Genomic DNA, 16,249 nt, shown 5'->3' on the forward strand with positions numbered 1-16,249 from the left:
AAAAAGTACATTTAATGTTGACCAAATAGTAAGAATTTACATTTAGGAGCTAAATGAAGATCTGAGGTTTTAGTCAAACATGCATGTGAGGAACATCTGAAACATGTTTGGTCTCCCTGATCCGGTCCAGAGGCCAGAGGTACATTAGACCTGTTTAACTTCTCTGCTCTGTGTTGGTTCTTCTCCTGCAGATCAAACATCACAGCTGAACCTGGAGACAACATCACTCTGCCATGTGGACCTCCTCACACAAAGCTGCCTCAGCTGTAGAGTGGAGCAGAACCGACCTGGAGTCAGCATGTTCTGCTCTACAGAGATGAGCAGATTGATCCAGAAAACCAGCATCCATCGTTCAAGAACCAGGTGGAGCTGCAGGACAGACAGATGCAGGATGGAGAGGTGAATCTGGTTCTGAAGGACTGCTAATGGAGGAACATCTGAGTGTCGAGTCGTTCAGGGAGGAACAAGTCTGAGAAGAGAGTCCTTCTGAAGACTGGTCCCATCAGAACCATCCACCTGGATGCTCCTCCTCCTCCAGGTAGGTCTTTCAGTCCCTCAGTGGTTCTGTTTGCTATCAGCAGCTTGTTGGTGTTTCCCAGCCTCTTTTACTCACATTGTTCCAGTTTGAACTTGTTTATTACGTGTTTAATGATAAAATGTGTTACTGAGCCCCTGAAACCTCTACAGCTGACAGCTTCAAGGCTGGTTCAACCAATCAGCTCTCTGCAGAGACAGATCCCCCAACCTGCTGTTCAATAGAGTTTGTTAAAGCAGTCTTGTTGTTCTACTTTAAGACAGCAAGAACCCCAATGTCAACAAAAAGAAGATGTAATTTTAATATTAATAAATTATCTTAATACACAGATTTCTTATCTTGGTCAGAAACTACTTCATTAAATTCTATATACATAAACCAATGTATTTAAGTCAGTTTCACTCACTCTGATAATAATTTTAGTTTGTAACAGGCTTCATCTTCTGGTTTTTTATTGGACAAAGAAAACAAACAGCTGATAGGAATCAACATGCAGTTCCTCTTTCTAACAGCAGAGGGCAGTCAAGGTTCCAGAACCTCTAAAGCTGTTCGGTTCTGTTCATCATTCTAACAGTTTACTGAACATCAAGTTTAAGACTGAGAGACTGTTACTGGGTCCATGTAGGAAGTGTTTTAATCTATCTATCTATCTATCTATCTATCTATCTATCTATCTATCTATCTATCTATCTATCTATCTATCTATCTATCTATCTATCTATCTATCTATCTATCTATCTATCTATCTATCTATCTATCTATCTATCTATCTATCATGTATTTAATTAGCTCAGTTTTATAGATCCAGGGGGATAATTTCTCCTCTGACAGCCAAGCCGGGTCAGAACCTTTTATTCGGTGGTGACTGGACTTTATCTGCGTGTCCGGGTCATGAAACACTTGGACTATGTTGTGTACTTGTACCTTCTCCATATCTACCAGGAATAGGAGAGTTTGTCCTGCTTCTACTCGCAGGACAGGAAGTGTTTCCGTTAAAATCTGCCTTTTAAAACCCACAGATAATGAACTAAATGGCTTTCCATACCAGCGAGGCTACGTAACTCAGCGTCAGCGTCGGTGACGCAGAGAATGAGGAGAGAGTTTTCGTCCAGTTTTTGTCAAATTTAGCCATAAAAAGTAGAGAAGCGACGCAGCAAAGACAGAAATCAGTCACGATGATCCAATAAAATGAATAAATGAAGAACATTAACTGTGAAAAAGTATTAATACTACCTTGTTGGAGGGGCGGGGCGGTAATGGTAGATGACCATATAAGGACTTCCTTTGAATCAGAGCGGAGCTCTGGGAAACATTTGTTGTTTTTTTTTATTTATTTATTTATTTCAGACAATGATTTCAGACAATGACAAACAACAGTAAATAAATAAATCAATTTCAGAAATGCTTATAACAAACAAACAAATATCCAAATACCATACAAAGAAGTGTTTGGTAAACATTAAATTAAATTACATTTCCAGTTCCAAATAAATTAAATTAACTTAAACACAAATAGACATCAGTAAAATAAACATTTTCCAACAAGCAAACTTGTCAGTATATTTAACCTGAGATCTGATATTGATTATTAATTAATATAAATTGTCTGAAAAGGGGTATGAAGAAGTAAAACTTATTTTTCATACCCCTTCTCCCCCTAATTGCACTTAAATTAACTTTGAGTAACCTTCCTAATTAACATCTATGTTTTTGATCCAGAATTCACAAACCAAAAACTAATAAATAAAAATATATACACAATTATTTATATATATACATATATATACATATACACATATATATATCCACACATACAGACAAACATGTACCTCCACATATGTACATGTAACTGCACACATGCATACCTACACACACAGAAACACACACACATTAGGCCTAAATCCACATTCACATTCTTGTATATCGGCACTTAGAGACCCCCCCCCCCAAATCATCAGAGCCACAATCCAACACCACAGCTCCACCACCACCAGCTCCCCCCACCAATCCCAACCCCCCACCCCACAGCGCAAAGAGGCGGACAAGATCCCCAGGACCCCCCTGAACTACCAAGCCGTCCACAAGAGTCCCCTGAACCCCGACCTGCCCCCCACCACCACGAGGCACAGAGCGAGGAGCAGCGAGAGAAGCCAGGCTGCAACAACTGCAGCATCAGGCTGCAGCTACAGAGGACCAGAAGCAGAGAAGAGGGCCCAGCACCCCCCATGCACCCCATGCAAACACACAGCAGAAACACAGACACACACACACACACACACACACACACACACACACACACACACACACACACACATACATACCGTGCTCAGATGAGATACCATTCACCTCCCCTCTTCATCCCAGTACATGTTGAAAAACATCAGTTTTAGTCTTTTTTTAAACAGACTCATGCTTGGACATTGCTTCAGCTCTTTTTGGAGTTTATTCCAGACCTTCACACCACAACATTGATCCACAGAAGAGGCTTTCTCCAACAGAAATGATCCATTTGAAGCCGGTAAGTTTGTGTTTTATTATTATTATATTTTTATACACAGGAATGAGTGTAAATGTATTTAATGCTTGCAGTGTCGAGCATCATCTGTGCTAATTTCTGCTCCCACATAGAACATGTAGAGTTGATTATCTGATATGTTGCCATAAAACTGTAATTATTAAGCAACTTATTACAACAGAGCTTAAAGCAATGACACTGAAAACAGACGACTCATCATGTAGCTACAGTCTAGTCTGGTCAAAGTTGTTGTTGTGAGATTAAGAAAATGATTTGCAGTTATTAAATTATAAATAATAATAATAATAAATGTCATTTATTTTTCTAGATGATTCAGAGCTGCTCCTAGAAAGCAGAAACCTGCCTGCAGCAAGAATAACAAGAGATGCTGATAATAAGTCAATAATTCAGATATCAAATGTAAACACTTTGTGTTTTTGTTTTTTAATAAATGTTTAGTTTGGAATAAATCATGTTATTGAGTTTTTATTTTAGTTTATGTAAAACTGGGTGAAAACAGAAAGAGACACAATGTACAATATTACTATATCTATAGTATTTTCATTACTTTACTGAAGTTGAGACTTAGTCAAACCAGTTTAAGCCTCAAAATAATTCATTCAAATGATTAAAGATGGTATAAAGAAATAAGACGTCTTTGATAAACAGAAATCAGTTTATTCAGGCTTTGGTCCACATCAGTTTTTCCTCTTTGCTTGAATCCAAAATTAACCTCTGATTACAAGAAGTTCAGAGTCTGCTGAAACACACACACACCTAAGGGTTATTTTAGAGAGACCAGTTAACCCAACAGTCACAGCATGTGTTGTATTTCCATGTCTGCTGTCGGCATCTCAGGCGGACCAGATGGAGGATCTGGTTGGTCGGTTTTGTTCTACAAAAAGAAATCTGACATAACTTTATAAATCAAGACTGGATCCAGCATCAAAGTAGGCAGGTCACATTCATGTAGTAGTAACCTGTGTTTGTATGAACAACCATTTGGATTATCTGTGTGTGTGTGTGTGTGTGTGTTCTTGTACTTGTTGCTGAGTGAGAACCATTTTTCGTATTTTTATTGCAAAGTGAGGACATTTTCCTGGTCCTCACTTTTTCAAATTCCGTTCTTGGGACAGGGCTTAGGTTTAGGACTAGGGAATGAATTGAGTTATGGTTAGGGTGAGTTTTAGGGTCAGGGTTTAAAAATCAAGAAAAATGAATGGAAGTAACTGAAAAGTCCTCATAAAGATAGTAAAACACGGATGTGTGTGTGTGTGTGTGTGTGTGTGTGTGTGTGAAAGTGTCACCTGGAGGTGCACAGCTGTTAGAAAGGTGAGAACGGTAGAAAGCAGCAAAGGGCAGGTAGACATGGTTCCTGAAGGCAGCAGCAGCTCCAGGCACAGACACTAGGTGGCACCACAGAGCAGTCAGACGCTCCACTCAGAAGTAAGGCAGGTTTATTCTTACAGCACATTTCAGCAACAGCACAGTTCAAAGTTTACATGATAAAACATAAAAAAGTCCACAGCTTGGCATGATAAAGAAAAACAAAGAAAAACTGGACTACAGACTTAATTTAATGATGTTTTTAGTTAATAGTTTAAATAGAAGAATTAAAAGCAGCTCTAAACTAATTGGTTTTAACCTTGATTTAAAAGCCATCAGCATCAGAGAGGCTAATGTCTAGCATGTCTAGGCTGGTCAACCACTATAATACATGCATACTTTTTTTAAATAGAAAACTTTATCATGAAATATGACGTTTTTATTCTCTTTTTTAACGGTAGATGGCGCAGTTTCATAATAACAATATCTGACTCAGGGATCCAACATCTCTGCAGTTTTCTGGAAGTTTGTTCCAGTTTAGTGGAGCAGAAGAACGGAATTCTGGTTCTGCATGTTTGGTTCTGGTTCTGGGGATGCAGAGTAGACTGGAACCAGAAGACCTGAGAAGGTTGGTCTGGAAGGTTGATCCAACAGCAATAGATCTTTAATGTATTTTGGTGCTAAGCCATTCAGTGATTTATAAACTAACAGAAGGATTTTAAAGTCTGTTCTCTGAGGTCCAGGGAACCAGTAGAAGGACGTTAGAACTGGGCTGATGTTCTTTAGCTTCTAGGTTCTAGTGAGAACCAGGCAGCAGCGTTCTGGATCAGCTGCAGCTGTCTGATGGACTTTTTAGGCAGACCCGTGAAGAACCTGTTGCAGTAAATCCTAACACAGGAGCAGCAGCCCCCCAGGGCAGGGGGCGACGTAGGGTAGCGAACCCCCCGACCCTGCACAACCGACACCTCCAGCCACACAGGGCACACCTGGAACCCACACAAACCCCAGGTAGCAAGAAAGCCCAGTATCAAGCAGGAGAACAGGCAGGCACTAGACTGCCAAGGCTCCTGGAACTCAGAGGGACCAAGGGAGGTAGGGCACATTACATCCCACCAGGTGAGCTACCCTCAGGGAGGTTAAGAGGGGGGGATTTCTACCAGAGACCAGCCTGGTCGCTGAGGCCCACAGCTGGCCTGACACATCCCAAGACCCTGGTCTGAGCTCCCACAAAAACACCACACCAAGGGGGAGAGGCCCCACCATTGGGCCCTCCCTGTGACCCCGTCAGAGACCCCCACACCTCCAGGTCCCACTGAAACACCACCCACCCGGGCGCAGGAACCCAAGAAGACCAAGCTAGGCATCCTGCAGCAAACCCACCTCCATCTTATTTAGACCAATGATATTTAAACTCTTTTCATTCTTCCAGTTCCTAAATATTGTTTTTGTTTTGATGTTAAAATTTAGCATCAAAAACTGAAATAAGTTGGAGTATAAACACTCAAGATCAGGGTCACCCCGTTGTAACCAAGGAAGAATCTCATTAAAGCGCCCCCCAGAGGATGAAGTCCTTACTGCAGCAGGTTGGACTCCAACCAGCAGCTACTGCCTTGCTTTCAGGGAAACGCAGCTTTTATGCAGAAGAGATGCTAGACCTAAACCTTCAGGGGTCCTCAGGGGGAGAAGGTCTGAACAGAGTCAGATTTATCATAAGGGAATAAAAGGAAGCTCATATGACAGCTGAAGAAGGTTCTGAGAACGGAAATAAATGGTTTTAGATGTTTGTTCCAACCTCTGGGAATTAAAGACATGATTACAGTTAAAACATGAATCAAAAACCTTCAAAATGAAAAGGTACGAACGTTACAGAAAAAGAAGAGGAAAACATTTTCTGATGTGAATAAAGATGAAGTTTAGCGTTCAGACTCAACTCTGTCTCCACGCTGTAAAAACATCATCATCAGCTCAGCCATCTTCTAATTAAAGGACATATTTTACATTCTGAGGCTGCTTCTGTAAGCTATTTATTTTAGCTTGAAATTAAAGCCGTAGAATCAAACATTCAACCAATTAAAATATTTAAACAAGTGAAATGTGATAAATCTGAGTGACTGTAAGGTCAGCTGGCTGAAAGTTAGAGACGTTGTTGAGGTTCGTTCTGCAGAAATATCAGCTAATAAATGAAATGATTTAGATGATTTCAGGCTGCTGGAACATTTAACAAACTGAATGAAATGTTTCTGCTAGAAAGGAACATTAAACAGTAAATAATGCAGTCATGACGAAGAGGAACCGAGCAGATCAGCACCAGGAGACACTGAAACCTGATGTTTGACTCAACATGAGGTCGGATCATAACGTGTGACCTGCTGCTGAGAAACACTGATGGTTTATGGTGCTGCACATTGTTCTGGACGGATTCTGCAGAGGGAAGAAGCATCTATCAGGCTGCTCTGGTCAGTGGTGATGAAGATGAAATGAAGACACGTTTGAAGGTTTAAACACAAAGAAAACATCTAAAAGTCTGAAGCTGTCAGAAGCTCCTGACCTTCATTAAGTTGAACCTGAAACTCTGCAGCTCAGCTTGATTCAGGTTTAGAGAAGAATGTAGTAACGGGTCTCCACTGCTCAGGTCCAGCTTGGAACGGGTTCTAGAACAAATCTGTAACAGGTTGGTTTGGTTCTGCTGGAAGACAGAAACTGTTGGTACCAGTGTTTGGGTTCCTCTCAGCTGGTTGGTGATGGAGATGATGAGGTTGGTCCTCATGAGGAGGAAATAGACGACTAACCACTGAGATGTTTCTCATCAGCAGCAAGTTCTTTAGGAAGGTTTGTCTCCTCTGGTTCTACAGATCTTCCATCATCCAGCAGGTCAACATGGACTCACGGGTCAGCTGCTCCGTTGTGAGACATTAAAGTCCGCTGAGGTCCAGCTGGTTCTTCAGGAGGCTGGTTTGATTTTGTTCTCGAACTTGAATATTTTTTATAGATCAACAAACCAGCAGCAACAACAGCAATAATTATACCAACTGACAGACCGACCCCCAGCCCAACAGATCCATCTTTGTTGCCTCCATCCGGGTCACCTGCAGAACAGAACCAGGTGTTAGTATAATCTGTCAGGTAGGAGATGTCTGAAGAACATCATCTCCTGCTCTCAGACCAGCTGCTTTCTACAGAGTCTCATCATCAACATCTTGAGGAAACATCTGACCAGTGGGGCGCTCTAGAAAACTGGTGATGTGAAAACTCTGAGTTTGGGAAAATTCTGGATTTCATGTTTAAAAAAGGAAAGTTAAACTCTGAGTTTATCACCATGGTAACAAGATCTGAGTAGAGTTTCTACTGGCCCACATGAAGTTCTGTCCCACATGGATTTATATTCCTAAAGTCGGGTTCAGGTCAGAGCAGAATTATTCTGTAATATCTGGAGGAACATTTCCTGACCTAAACTGGACGTAACGTCATTCCCACATATTTTTATTTGTTGGCAAAGCTTTCAAATTATTATCTGTTGTGCAGCAGTGATGTTGTTCTACCATCAATAATTATTAATAAGTGCCAAGGGCATTTATTAATAATTATTGATCTTCAATGATAGATGGAGTGAATTCATGCTCTGGTGTTCTCTAACAACAAGCACTGCTCACATATAGAGAATAAACACAAACAACGTCTTTTTAAAACACACCAGAATTTATTAACGCAATACTTCAGCTTTACAGTTAAAATACATGAGCAGATTATAACAAAGCTAGCAACAGTCAACTAAACTAGCAGGAAGGAGAAAAACAAGGAAAGATAAAATTAATTAATTCTAAATGCAGTAATGTTACAGTCCAGCATAGGTGTGTGTGTGTGTGTGTGTGTGTGTGTGTGTGTGTGTGTGTGTGTGCGTGCGTGTGTGTGTGTGTGTGTGTGTGTGTGTGTGTGTGCGTGTGTGTGTGTGTGTGTGTGTGTGTGTGTGTGTCAGAACAAGGGTGTGTTACTTGGGTTTAACAGACGGGATGAGGACAAATTAGCATTAAGCTAAATAAATTTGGCGCCGTGTCCCAACAGGTACAGGAATAGAGGTATGGATGTGTAGAGCTAGGGCGGCTAACTGGCTAACAGCTAAGCTAGCAGAGAGAGATATGAAATAAACAAGCTGGCAGTTAGCTGTGGCATCCAGGAAAAGAAGACATAATGCAGCATGTCCCTGGAAGCTATACCTCTGTTTGTGAAAAGAAAGTTTTCTCCGTCATCCGTTAACGTTTTTAAACCGTTACGTCACAGTATTTCCTGCAGAACATCTAAATAAACTCATGGACTTCTGGATAACAAGTTCGCGTATCCGCCATTTTTATTTCTCGCTGCAATTTTGTAGTCCAAGCGCCAGTATGCCTACGCTTAAAATGGATACATTCGGTTCAGTTGCTGGGTACATTAAGCCACACAATTCATTACACCGTCTCCCAGCATCAGAACCTCTTCAAAGTTCCTGGTTACATTTTATTCTTCATGGAAATGTTCCCACATCAGTGGAGAAGTTCCTCTTCGTCTACATGAAGCTCTTCAAGGACGAATTCTTCATCAACCTCCTCCAGTATCAAGAAGGATTAGCTGAAAGACTTCATCTGATTAAGGGGTCAGTTTCTTCTGTCCGGGGAAACGACAGAAGCAGCGAAGCAGAAAGCTACAAATAACACTAAATTGACAACAAACTTTATTTTAGACATAAATTTATTGTGTTGATGTGACGTCCTGGTCGTTGTTCTGATAGCAGTAGCATTGTGTCTTCTGCTGATGTTAGCGCTGTGTGCTGCTTTTAGCTCCTGGAGGACAGAACCAGACTGCATGTTTTAATATTATTACATTAACAGTTTTCATTGTTTTTATCGTTTTTGTTTGGGGAACACATGATCCAAAAGCACTGGGTGATGTTCTTGGAGCTAGACGGGTTCATTCATATTTTGGTAGCAATTATATTTTTAAAAGGCATCTGACTAATTTGTGTTAAAATATTGCCAGTAATATAAATGAAAGAATAACATCTTTTAATCATTTTGGGGAAAAAAAGTTTCTACAGGCTAGATAATTGTATCTCTGCTATCAAACTACAAAAATGGCCAAATAGGATGGAGTGAAGCGCTCTTCTAACAGTCACAGGAGGGTGTGAAGTACCTAAACTGCATTTAAGCTCAATCGTACCATAAAACCAGACACAACACATCTTATGTGCAGCTCTCGCATAGCTGTTGAAGCTCATGTTCCTCTGGAAAATCCGATCAGGCCAGGTCTTGTGGGCCAGAGATAGTTGCAACCACTCTAGTTTGGCAGCTGGGGTCAACAGTTCCTCTGGACTGGTTGCTCATGGTCAATGCATGGAGCTTTGGTTCCAATGCAGTCTTCTTTCAACCAGCAGGGAGTGGGAACCGCTTTATTCATCTAATTAAAGAACCATCTCTTCCTGGAGATACTTAGATTCTCATTCTGCAGGGGCTAGGACTGCCAGGTGCACATGGTTTGTCTCAGTTTTACGTCACCGGATGCCCAAAGCAGCAGACCTTACTTCACTTTGGATCCAAGGTTCTTCTTGAAGGTACAAAGAAGAAGGTAAGTCTTTCATTCAACCAGAAGACGTTCCTGCATGGTTTCAGCAGCACTCTGCGCTTCCTAACATGAAAAATATCACTGAATGATATGGGGGAGTTCTTGCCTCTATGCCGTCATGGAGGATCCCACCTTCCTAGGAGCTTCTTCAACCAATGGGTTTATTTCACCCCCAGATGTGGAATTCTGTGCATTCTGGGATTCAGAATTCTTCACCAGTTCCTTTGTTCTCTGGTCTGTAACCCGCCTCAGTCCATTGTTCTATGATGGCTTGGCCCAACATCCCTCATTTATGTCATTCATTTTCTTACAAAGCTCAGACTTTAGCGTTCACATCACAGCATTTCGTTTTTTGCAAATGGGAGCTTCTTGATATTTGTGAAACTGAAAACATTTCAAGGCATCAGGGAGTCGAGTCGGGAGAAAAGTCTGAACTAAAAAATTTTTCCACATCATACCGTCTGTTCCTCAGGTCCAAACCCAGTGAATTTATAAGAGAGAAATGTTGTAGGTTTTCAAATAGGTGGGTGATGTAAAAATCACCATAGACGAAAGTATCTGCTTTCATACCAAACCTTTGGAACACTTTGTACCGTGCCAGAGTCCAGTTTCTGAAATGGATCAAGTCAGAGCGAACACATCCCAGACCCTGGAACGGACCAGAGAACCGTAACCTGGCCCGGTTATAACTGCCGGTCTTGGCAAGGCTTTTAGGAACCGTGGAGTGGTTCGCTTGCAGTGTGAATGCATGCTGTTCTCAGCGTATCAAAAGCAGGAAGAGAGGAAGTGATGTAAGAGAAGCGCATTTGAGGAGCAGCAGAAGAAGTAGAGGAAAAACAAGGTAAGATCCGACGACAAAAGAGTTTGAAAATATCTCGTAGAGCCACGCGGAGTAGTGAAGAGGGCAGGCGCACAACTACATTTGAACACCAAAGTAGCAACAGAAACCCTGATGAGATGGACTTTCTTCTTCATGTTTTATTTTTTCTCGATTAGCAAATACTACCCCCGAAACAATCCATTGCATCTGCATGACTTTGTTTGGCCCTTTCTAAAAGTCTCTGTGTGAAAGCAACCCGGGCCAACTGAAGGTATCAGTTTTACCGATCCATGGATCAATACCTGGACTGGACTGCAGTGTGAAGGCGCCCTTAGACATGGATATGTTTTCTATTTGACTTATGTTTCAAACATGACAGCATGTAAACGTGAAGCTTTGTCTGAATATAATTTTTTTCTTCTTCTATCATTAAAGCTGCAGTCCGTAACTCTAAATTGTTAAAATAATTTAAGAAACACCAAAATGTGACTATCGGAGCGCGTTCTATGATGAAAAGTAGGTAACCTGTGATAATTATTATTTTACTGTAGTTCCTCCCCTGCATCTACAGCTAAACAAATCTGAGAGGAGTGCCTAAAACTTCAACCAATAGGGGATTTTCTTCTGAAGGCCCGTCATGATATGTCGCCACCCTTTGATGCTGACATGATTTTAGAAAGCTTTACTGTTAGCGGTCGTATAGGATGAAAGGAAGCAGGAACAGACTCAGAGCATGCGCTACAGCCGACATTAAAACCACACGGAGAAGGAGGCCAGATGTCAGTCAAAGGGCCGCTATGCGCTGGAGAGAATCCTGTAGCTTGAATGCTAACTGACCTTTACATGGAACATCAGCTTGTAGTTCAAACATCAAGCTAACTGAGGAAGAGGAGGGAGGGGACCGAAGAAGAATATTTTTCCATTGGATGTAATGGTAGCTCGAAGCTTCATCGGTCAATTTTTTTTATGCCGGATCAGTGCAGTTATTCTCTGTATTCACACCGCTAGCCCTGCGCCTACACTCGTATATAGGAGGCGTGGCTTCCAGCTTCTTTAGGAGAGGAGGGGGAGCAGGGGCGGAGCTAAAGCGGTTAGATTTCAAAATGTCCTCTCTCTACCATCATTTAAGAGAAGTTATGGACTACAGCTTTAATGTGTCGACTGTACAGGTCCTTCTCAAAATATTAGCATATTGTGATAAAGTTCATTATTTTCCATAATGTAATGATGAAAATTTAACATTCATATATTTTAGATTCATTGCACACTAACTGAAATATTTCAGGTCTTTTATTGTCTTAATACGGATGATTTTGGCATACAGCTCATGAAAACCCAAAATTCCTATCTCACAAAATTAGCATATCATTAAAAGGGTCTCTAAACGAGCTATGAACCTAATCATCTGAATCAACGAGTTAACTCTAAACACCTGCAAAAGATTCCTGAGGCCTTTAAAACTCCCAGCCTGGTTCATCACTCAAAACCCCAATCATGGGTAAGACTGCCGACCTGACTGCTGTCCAGAAGGCCACCATTGACACCCTCAAGCAAGAGGGTAAGACACAGAAAGAAATTTCTGAACGAATAGGCTGTTCCCAAAGTGCTGTATCAAGGCACCTCAGTGGGAAGTCTGTGGGAAGGAAAAAGTGTGGCAGAAAAAGCTGCACAACGAGAAGAGGTGACCGGACCCTGAGGAAGATTGTGGAGAAGGGCCGATTCCAGACCTTGGGGGACCTGCGGAAGCAGTGGACTGTCTAGAGTAGAAACATCCAGAGCCACCGTGCACAGGCGTGTGCAGGAAATGGGCTACAGGTGCCGCATTCCCCAGGTCAAGCCACTTTTGAACCAGAAACAGCGGCAGAAGCGCCTGACCTGGGCTACAGAGAAGCAGCACTGGACTGTTGCTCAGTGGTCCAAAGTACTTTTTTCGGATGAAAGCAAATTCTGCATGTCATTCGGAAATCAAGGTGCCAGAGTCTGGAGGAAGACTGGGGAGAAGGAAATGCCAAAATGCCAGAAGTCCAGTGTCAAGTACCCACAGTCAGTGATGGTCTGGGGTGCCGTGTCAGCTGCTGGTGTTGGTCCACTGTGTTTTATCAAGGGCAGGGTCAATGCAGCTAGCTATCAGGAGATTTTGGAGCACTTCATGCTTCCATCTGCTGAAAACCTTTATGGAGATGAAGATTTCATTTTTCAGCACGACCTGGCACCTGCTCACAGTGCCAAAACCACTGGTAAATGGTTTACTGACCATGGTATCACTGTGCTCAATTGGCCTGCCAACTCTCCTGACCTGAACCCCATAGAGAATCTGTGGGATATTGTGAAGAGAACGTTGAGAGACTCAAGACCCAACACTCTGGATGAGCTAAAGGCCGCTATCGAAGCATCCTGGGCCTCCATAAGACCTCAGCAGTGCCATAGGCTGATTGCCTCCATGCCACACCGCATTGAAGCAGTCATTTCTGCCAAAGGATTCCCGACCAAGTATTGAGAGCATAACTGTACATGATTATTTGAAAGTTGAGGTTTTTTGTATTAAAAACACTTTTCTTTTATTGATCGGATGAAATATGCTAACTTTGTGAGATAGGAATTTTGGGTTTTCATGAGCTGTATGCCAAAATCATCTGTATTAAGACAATAAAAGACCTGAAATATTTCAGTTAGTGTGCAATGAATCTAAAATATATGAATGTTAAATTTTCATCATGACATTATGGAAAATAATGAACTTTATCACAATATGCTAATATTTTGAGAAGGACCTGTAATCCCAGGAGGACTCCACAGAACCCCACTGGAGGACAGAAAATGTTCTGTTAGTCCCTTCCTGTTGACCCTTTATCCTGACCCTGAGGTTGGTTGTTTTAATGAGGCTCCCGTCTGTCCCGTGTGATAATCTGCTGCCAGAGAAGGTTAGAGATAAATGAGAGGATCTGATGAAACCAATGAAGCTCCAACAAATAAATAAATATCTAGTAGTAACAACACATCCAGTCCAGGTCAGAAGATGCTCCCTTAGAGTCAGACATCTCAGTAAAACTCCTGATTTCACATCATTTAGAGTTTATAACAGAAACTAAAGACTAATGCAGTTGATTCAGTGGGCAGCGACTGCTAGGTTTATTTTCCTTCACATGACCTGTTACCATGGTGATATACTTAAACTTAGCCTTATTTCTTTCTGGAGTTTTCCAAACTCAGGGTTAACATACTCAGTTTCTCAGATGTTTCCATTTGACTCGAACAACCAGGGAGAAGCTAAAAACTGTGACCACCTCACCTGGAGGAGGAAATACATCCAGGTTTATGATGAGAATGGTCTCCATGCTGGTGCTAGTTGCTTTCTGGAAGAATCGACATTCATATGTTCCTCTGTCATCAGTCATCACGTTCTTCAGAACCAAGGACACGTCTCCATCCTTCATCTGTGTCTCCTTCAGATCCACCCGGTTCTTATAAGATAGATGCTGGTTTTCCAAATTAATCTGGTCATTTCTGTACAGAAAAACATATTCTGGTCCCAGATCAGTTCTGGTCCATTTTACAGCTATAACAGGTTTACTGTCAGGAGCTCTACATGGCAGAATGATGTCCTGTCCAGCTTCAGCTGTGATGTTTCTCTGATCTGCAGGAGAGGAAACAGAGCAGGGAGGTTAAAGGTCATTTATTAAACTGTTATTTACTAACCAAAGAAACCTAACGAGAAGACGATGCTGCCTTTTACATAAGATTACATAAGATTACATAGGATTTTCCATGAACAATCAGTGTAACAAGCTAGCTCCGGATCTCAGATCAAAATCACTTTGAAACAGATTTGTTTGCTGCAGAACCTCACCTGTAGAGACAGGCGAGATGAAGATGATCAGAACCGACACCAGGGAGAACGTCACTAAAGAATCCATTTCCTGGTTCTGATCCACCACCCGACCGTTTCACGTATTTAGCTTAGATCGATATTATGATTTTAAGAAACAACAAGGGACCAAGAGTTTTAACTTAAAACACTAAAACTTCTTAGATTAGCTGTTTGTTAAACCATTTATTAATAAAATATCCACCGTTCAGAAACACCGATAACTGAAATCTCGCTGCGACTATAGATACGGAAGAAGGCGGAGCTGAAGGGAGTATGGCAAGCCCGCCTAGCACAATATATCTGTTTGGGGATCAGTACAATAAATAAAAGCTGCAAGCAGTAATAGGCGACCCTCGCAGTTTAGCGCCTCTCCGGCTCCTGTTGCGACTCCGGGCATCCTGCACCTCCTCCTCCATGATGAAGCACATATTGATGCGGATCCGATGATGTAACAGGAACATATATCCATTTGAAATATTCTAGAGGGCACAGTAGATTAAAATTCAAATTTAATCCAATAGAGCTGTTTGGTGGTTGACTAGCATATTCATCTCTGGTTTAGAGCAGCATGCTTGTGATTTAGAGCCAATTGTATGCAAACGGCCAGATATGGAAGTCCGCCACTCTGCCAAGGTACATCCAACAATCACTGTTCACAGCAAGACATAACATCATGTTCTGTGTCATCAGAAACAGGTTGAAACGTATGTATGTGAATCAGTGTAAATAGAGGACATCCACAATTAAAACGTGACTTCCTGTTCTAAGTGGGCGGGGCCAAAGTGATCATAGCAAATGAGCATGTTAATGTGCTGGTCTGAGATGAAACCCAGAAAGTCTGGTGACACATTTTTATTTTTTAATGGCGAGATTTCAGATTTTGATTCTTGGCCCCGCCCACATGCTTTAATGAAGCAAACAGCTTTTGAAAACTTTGGATGTCTTAAAAATATACTGAACCATTTTGAAGTCAGTAAGTAAAAAGATGTGTGAGAAGTTCACTCAGATACAATGTGTGTAAAAGAGACAAAATGGCGGCTTTGTTCCAAAATTGTAGACTTCCTGTGGGGTTTGGACCATGTTTCTAAGAGACTTTTTTGTAGGTCCTAAGAAGTTGCATATGTACCAGATTTCATACTATTGCTTCTAGAGGGCACTGTTGAGGAATTCGGCCACACCCACAACTTTTGCCTGAATATCTGTTCAGGGGCGGATTAATATCAATCATATTCAATTCAATTTGGTGCAGATCAGATGTTAAATGTTGAAATTAGAGCCAAACATGTGGCCATTGCCTGACATCAGATTTCGCCACGCTGCTGCAGCCACAACCTCAGGACAAAGGTCCCAGTAGACCAGGTTAGACCAACTTGTTATCTGTCACTGGGCTCAGTTTCATGTTTATTAGGCGAAGGGTGTCAAGTAGGGACCTTCTAAAGTAAAACATTACCCTTCGTGTATTTAGCGGGCGACGCGTTGATGATGTCAGCCCTTGACTATTGAGTTTTGTTGGGCACTAGATGTTGATTAATGACAGAAGGCTTCACGTCTCTGTGACTTTATTTTCTTGAGAAGTCAAACTTTGACATTTGG

The 16,249-nt window shown here is 41.6% G+C and overlaps 1 protein-coding gene and 1 long non-coding RNA gene across 3 annotated transcripts; one reads left to right on the forward strand and one right to left on the reverse strand.

Annotated features, from left to right (window-relative positions):
* The first annotated feature begins 229 nt into the window (after positions 1-229).
* LOC124865205 lies at positions 230-8,259 on the forward strand. Of its 2 annotated transcripts, XR_007037501.1 has the most exons (4): positions 230-538; positions 2,941-3,053; positions 3,379-4,083; positions 8,225-8,259. It is a non-coding gene; the product is annotated as an uncharacterized LOC124865205 (long non-coding RNA). The 2 variants fall into 2 exon arrangements; XR_007037500.1 differs by lacking the exon at positions 230-538 and having other exon boundaries at positions 2,834-3,053.
* LOC124865204 (ICOS ligand-like) lies at positions 6,643-14,999 on the reverse strand. Its single transcript, XM_047360166.1, has 3 exons — positions 14,636-14,999; positions 14,078-14,422; positions 6,643-7,462 (listed from the first exon to the last, which is right to left on the reverse strand). The coding sequence occupies exons 1-3, from the start codon at positions 14,700-14,702 to the stop codon at positions 7,260-7,262; spliced, it is 615 nt and encodes a 204-aa protein (XP_047216122.1). The 5' UTR covers positions 14,703-14,999; the 3' UTR covers positions 6,643-7,259.
* Between the last annotated feature and the right edge of the window lie 1,250 nt (positions 15,000-16,249).

The sequence above is a fragment of the Girardinichthys multiradiatus genome, unplaced genomic scaffold (assembly GCF_021462225.1).
Source record: "Girardinichthys multiradiatus isolate DD_20200921_A unplaced genomic scaffold, DD_fGirMul_XY1 scaffold_40, whole genome shotgun sequence".
NCBI lineage: Eukaryota > Metazoa > Chordata > Actinopteri > Cyprinodontiformes > Goodeidae > Girardinichthys > Girardinichthys multiradiatus.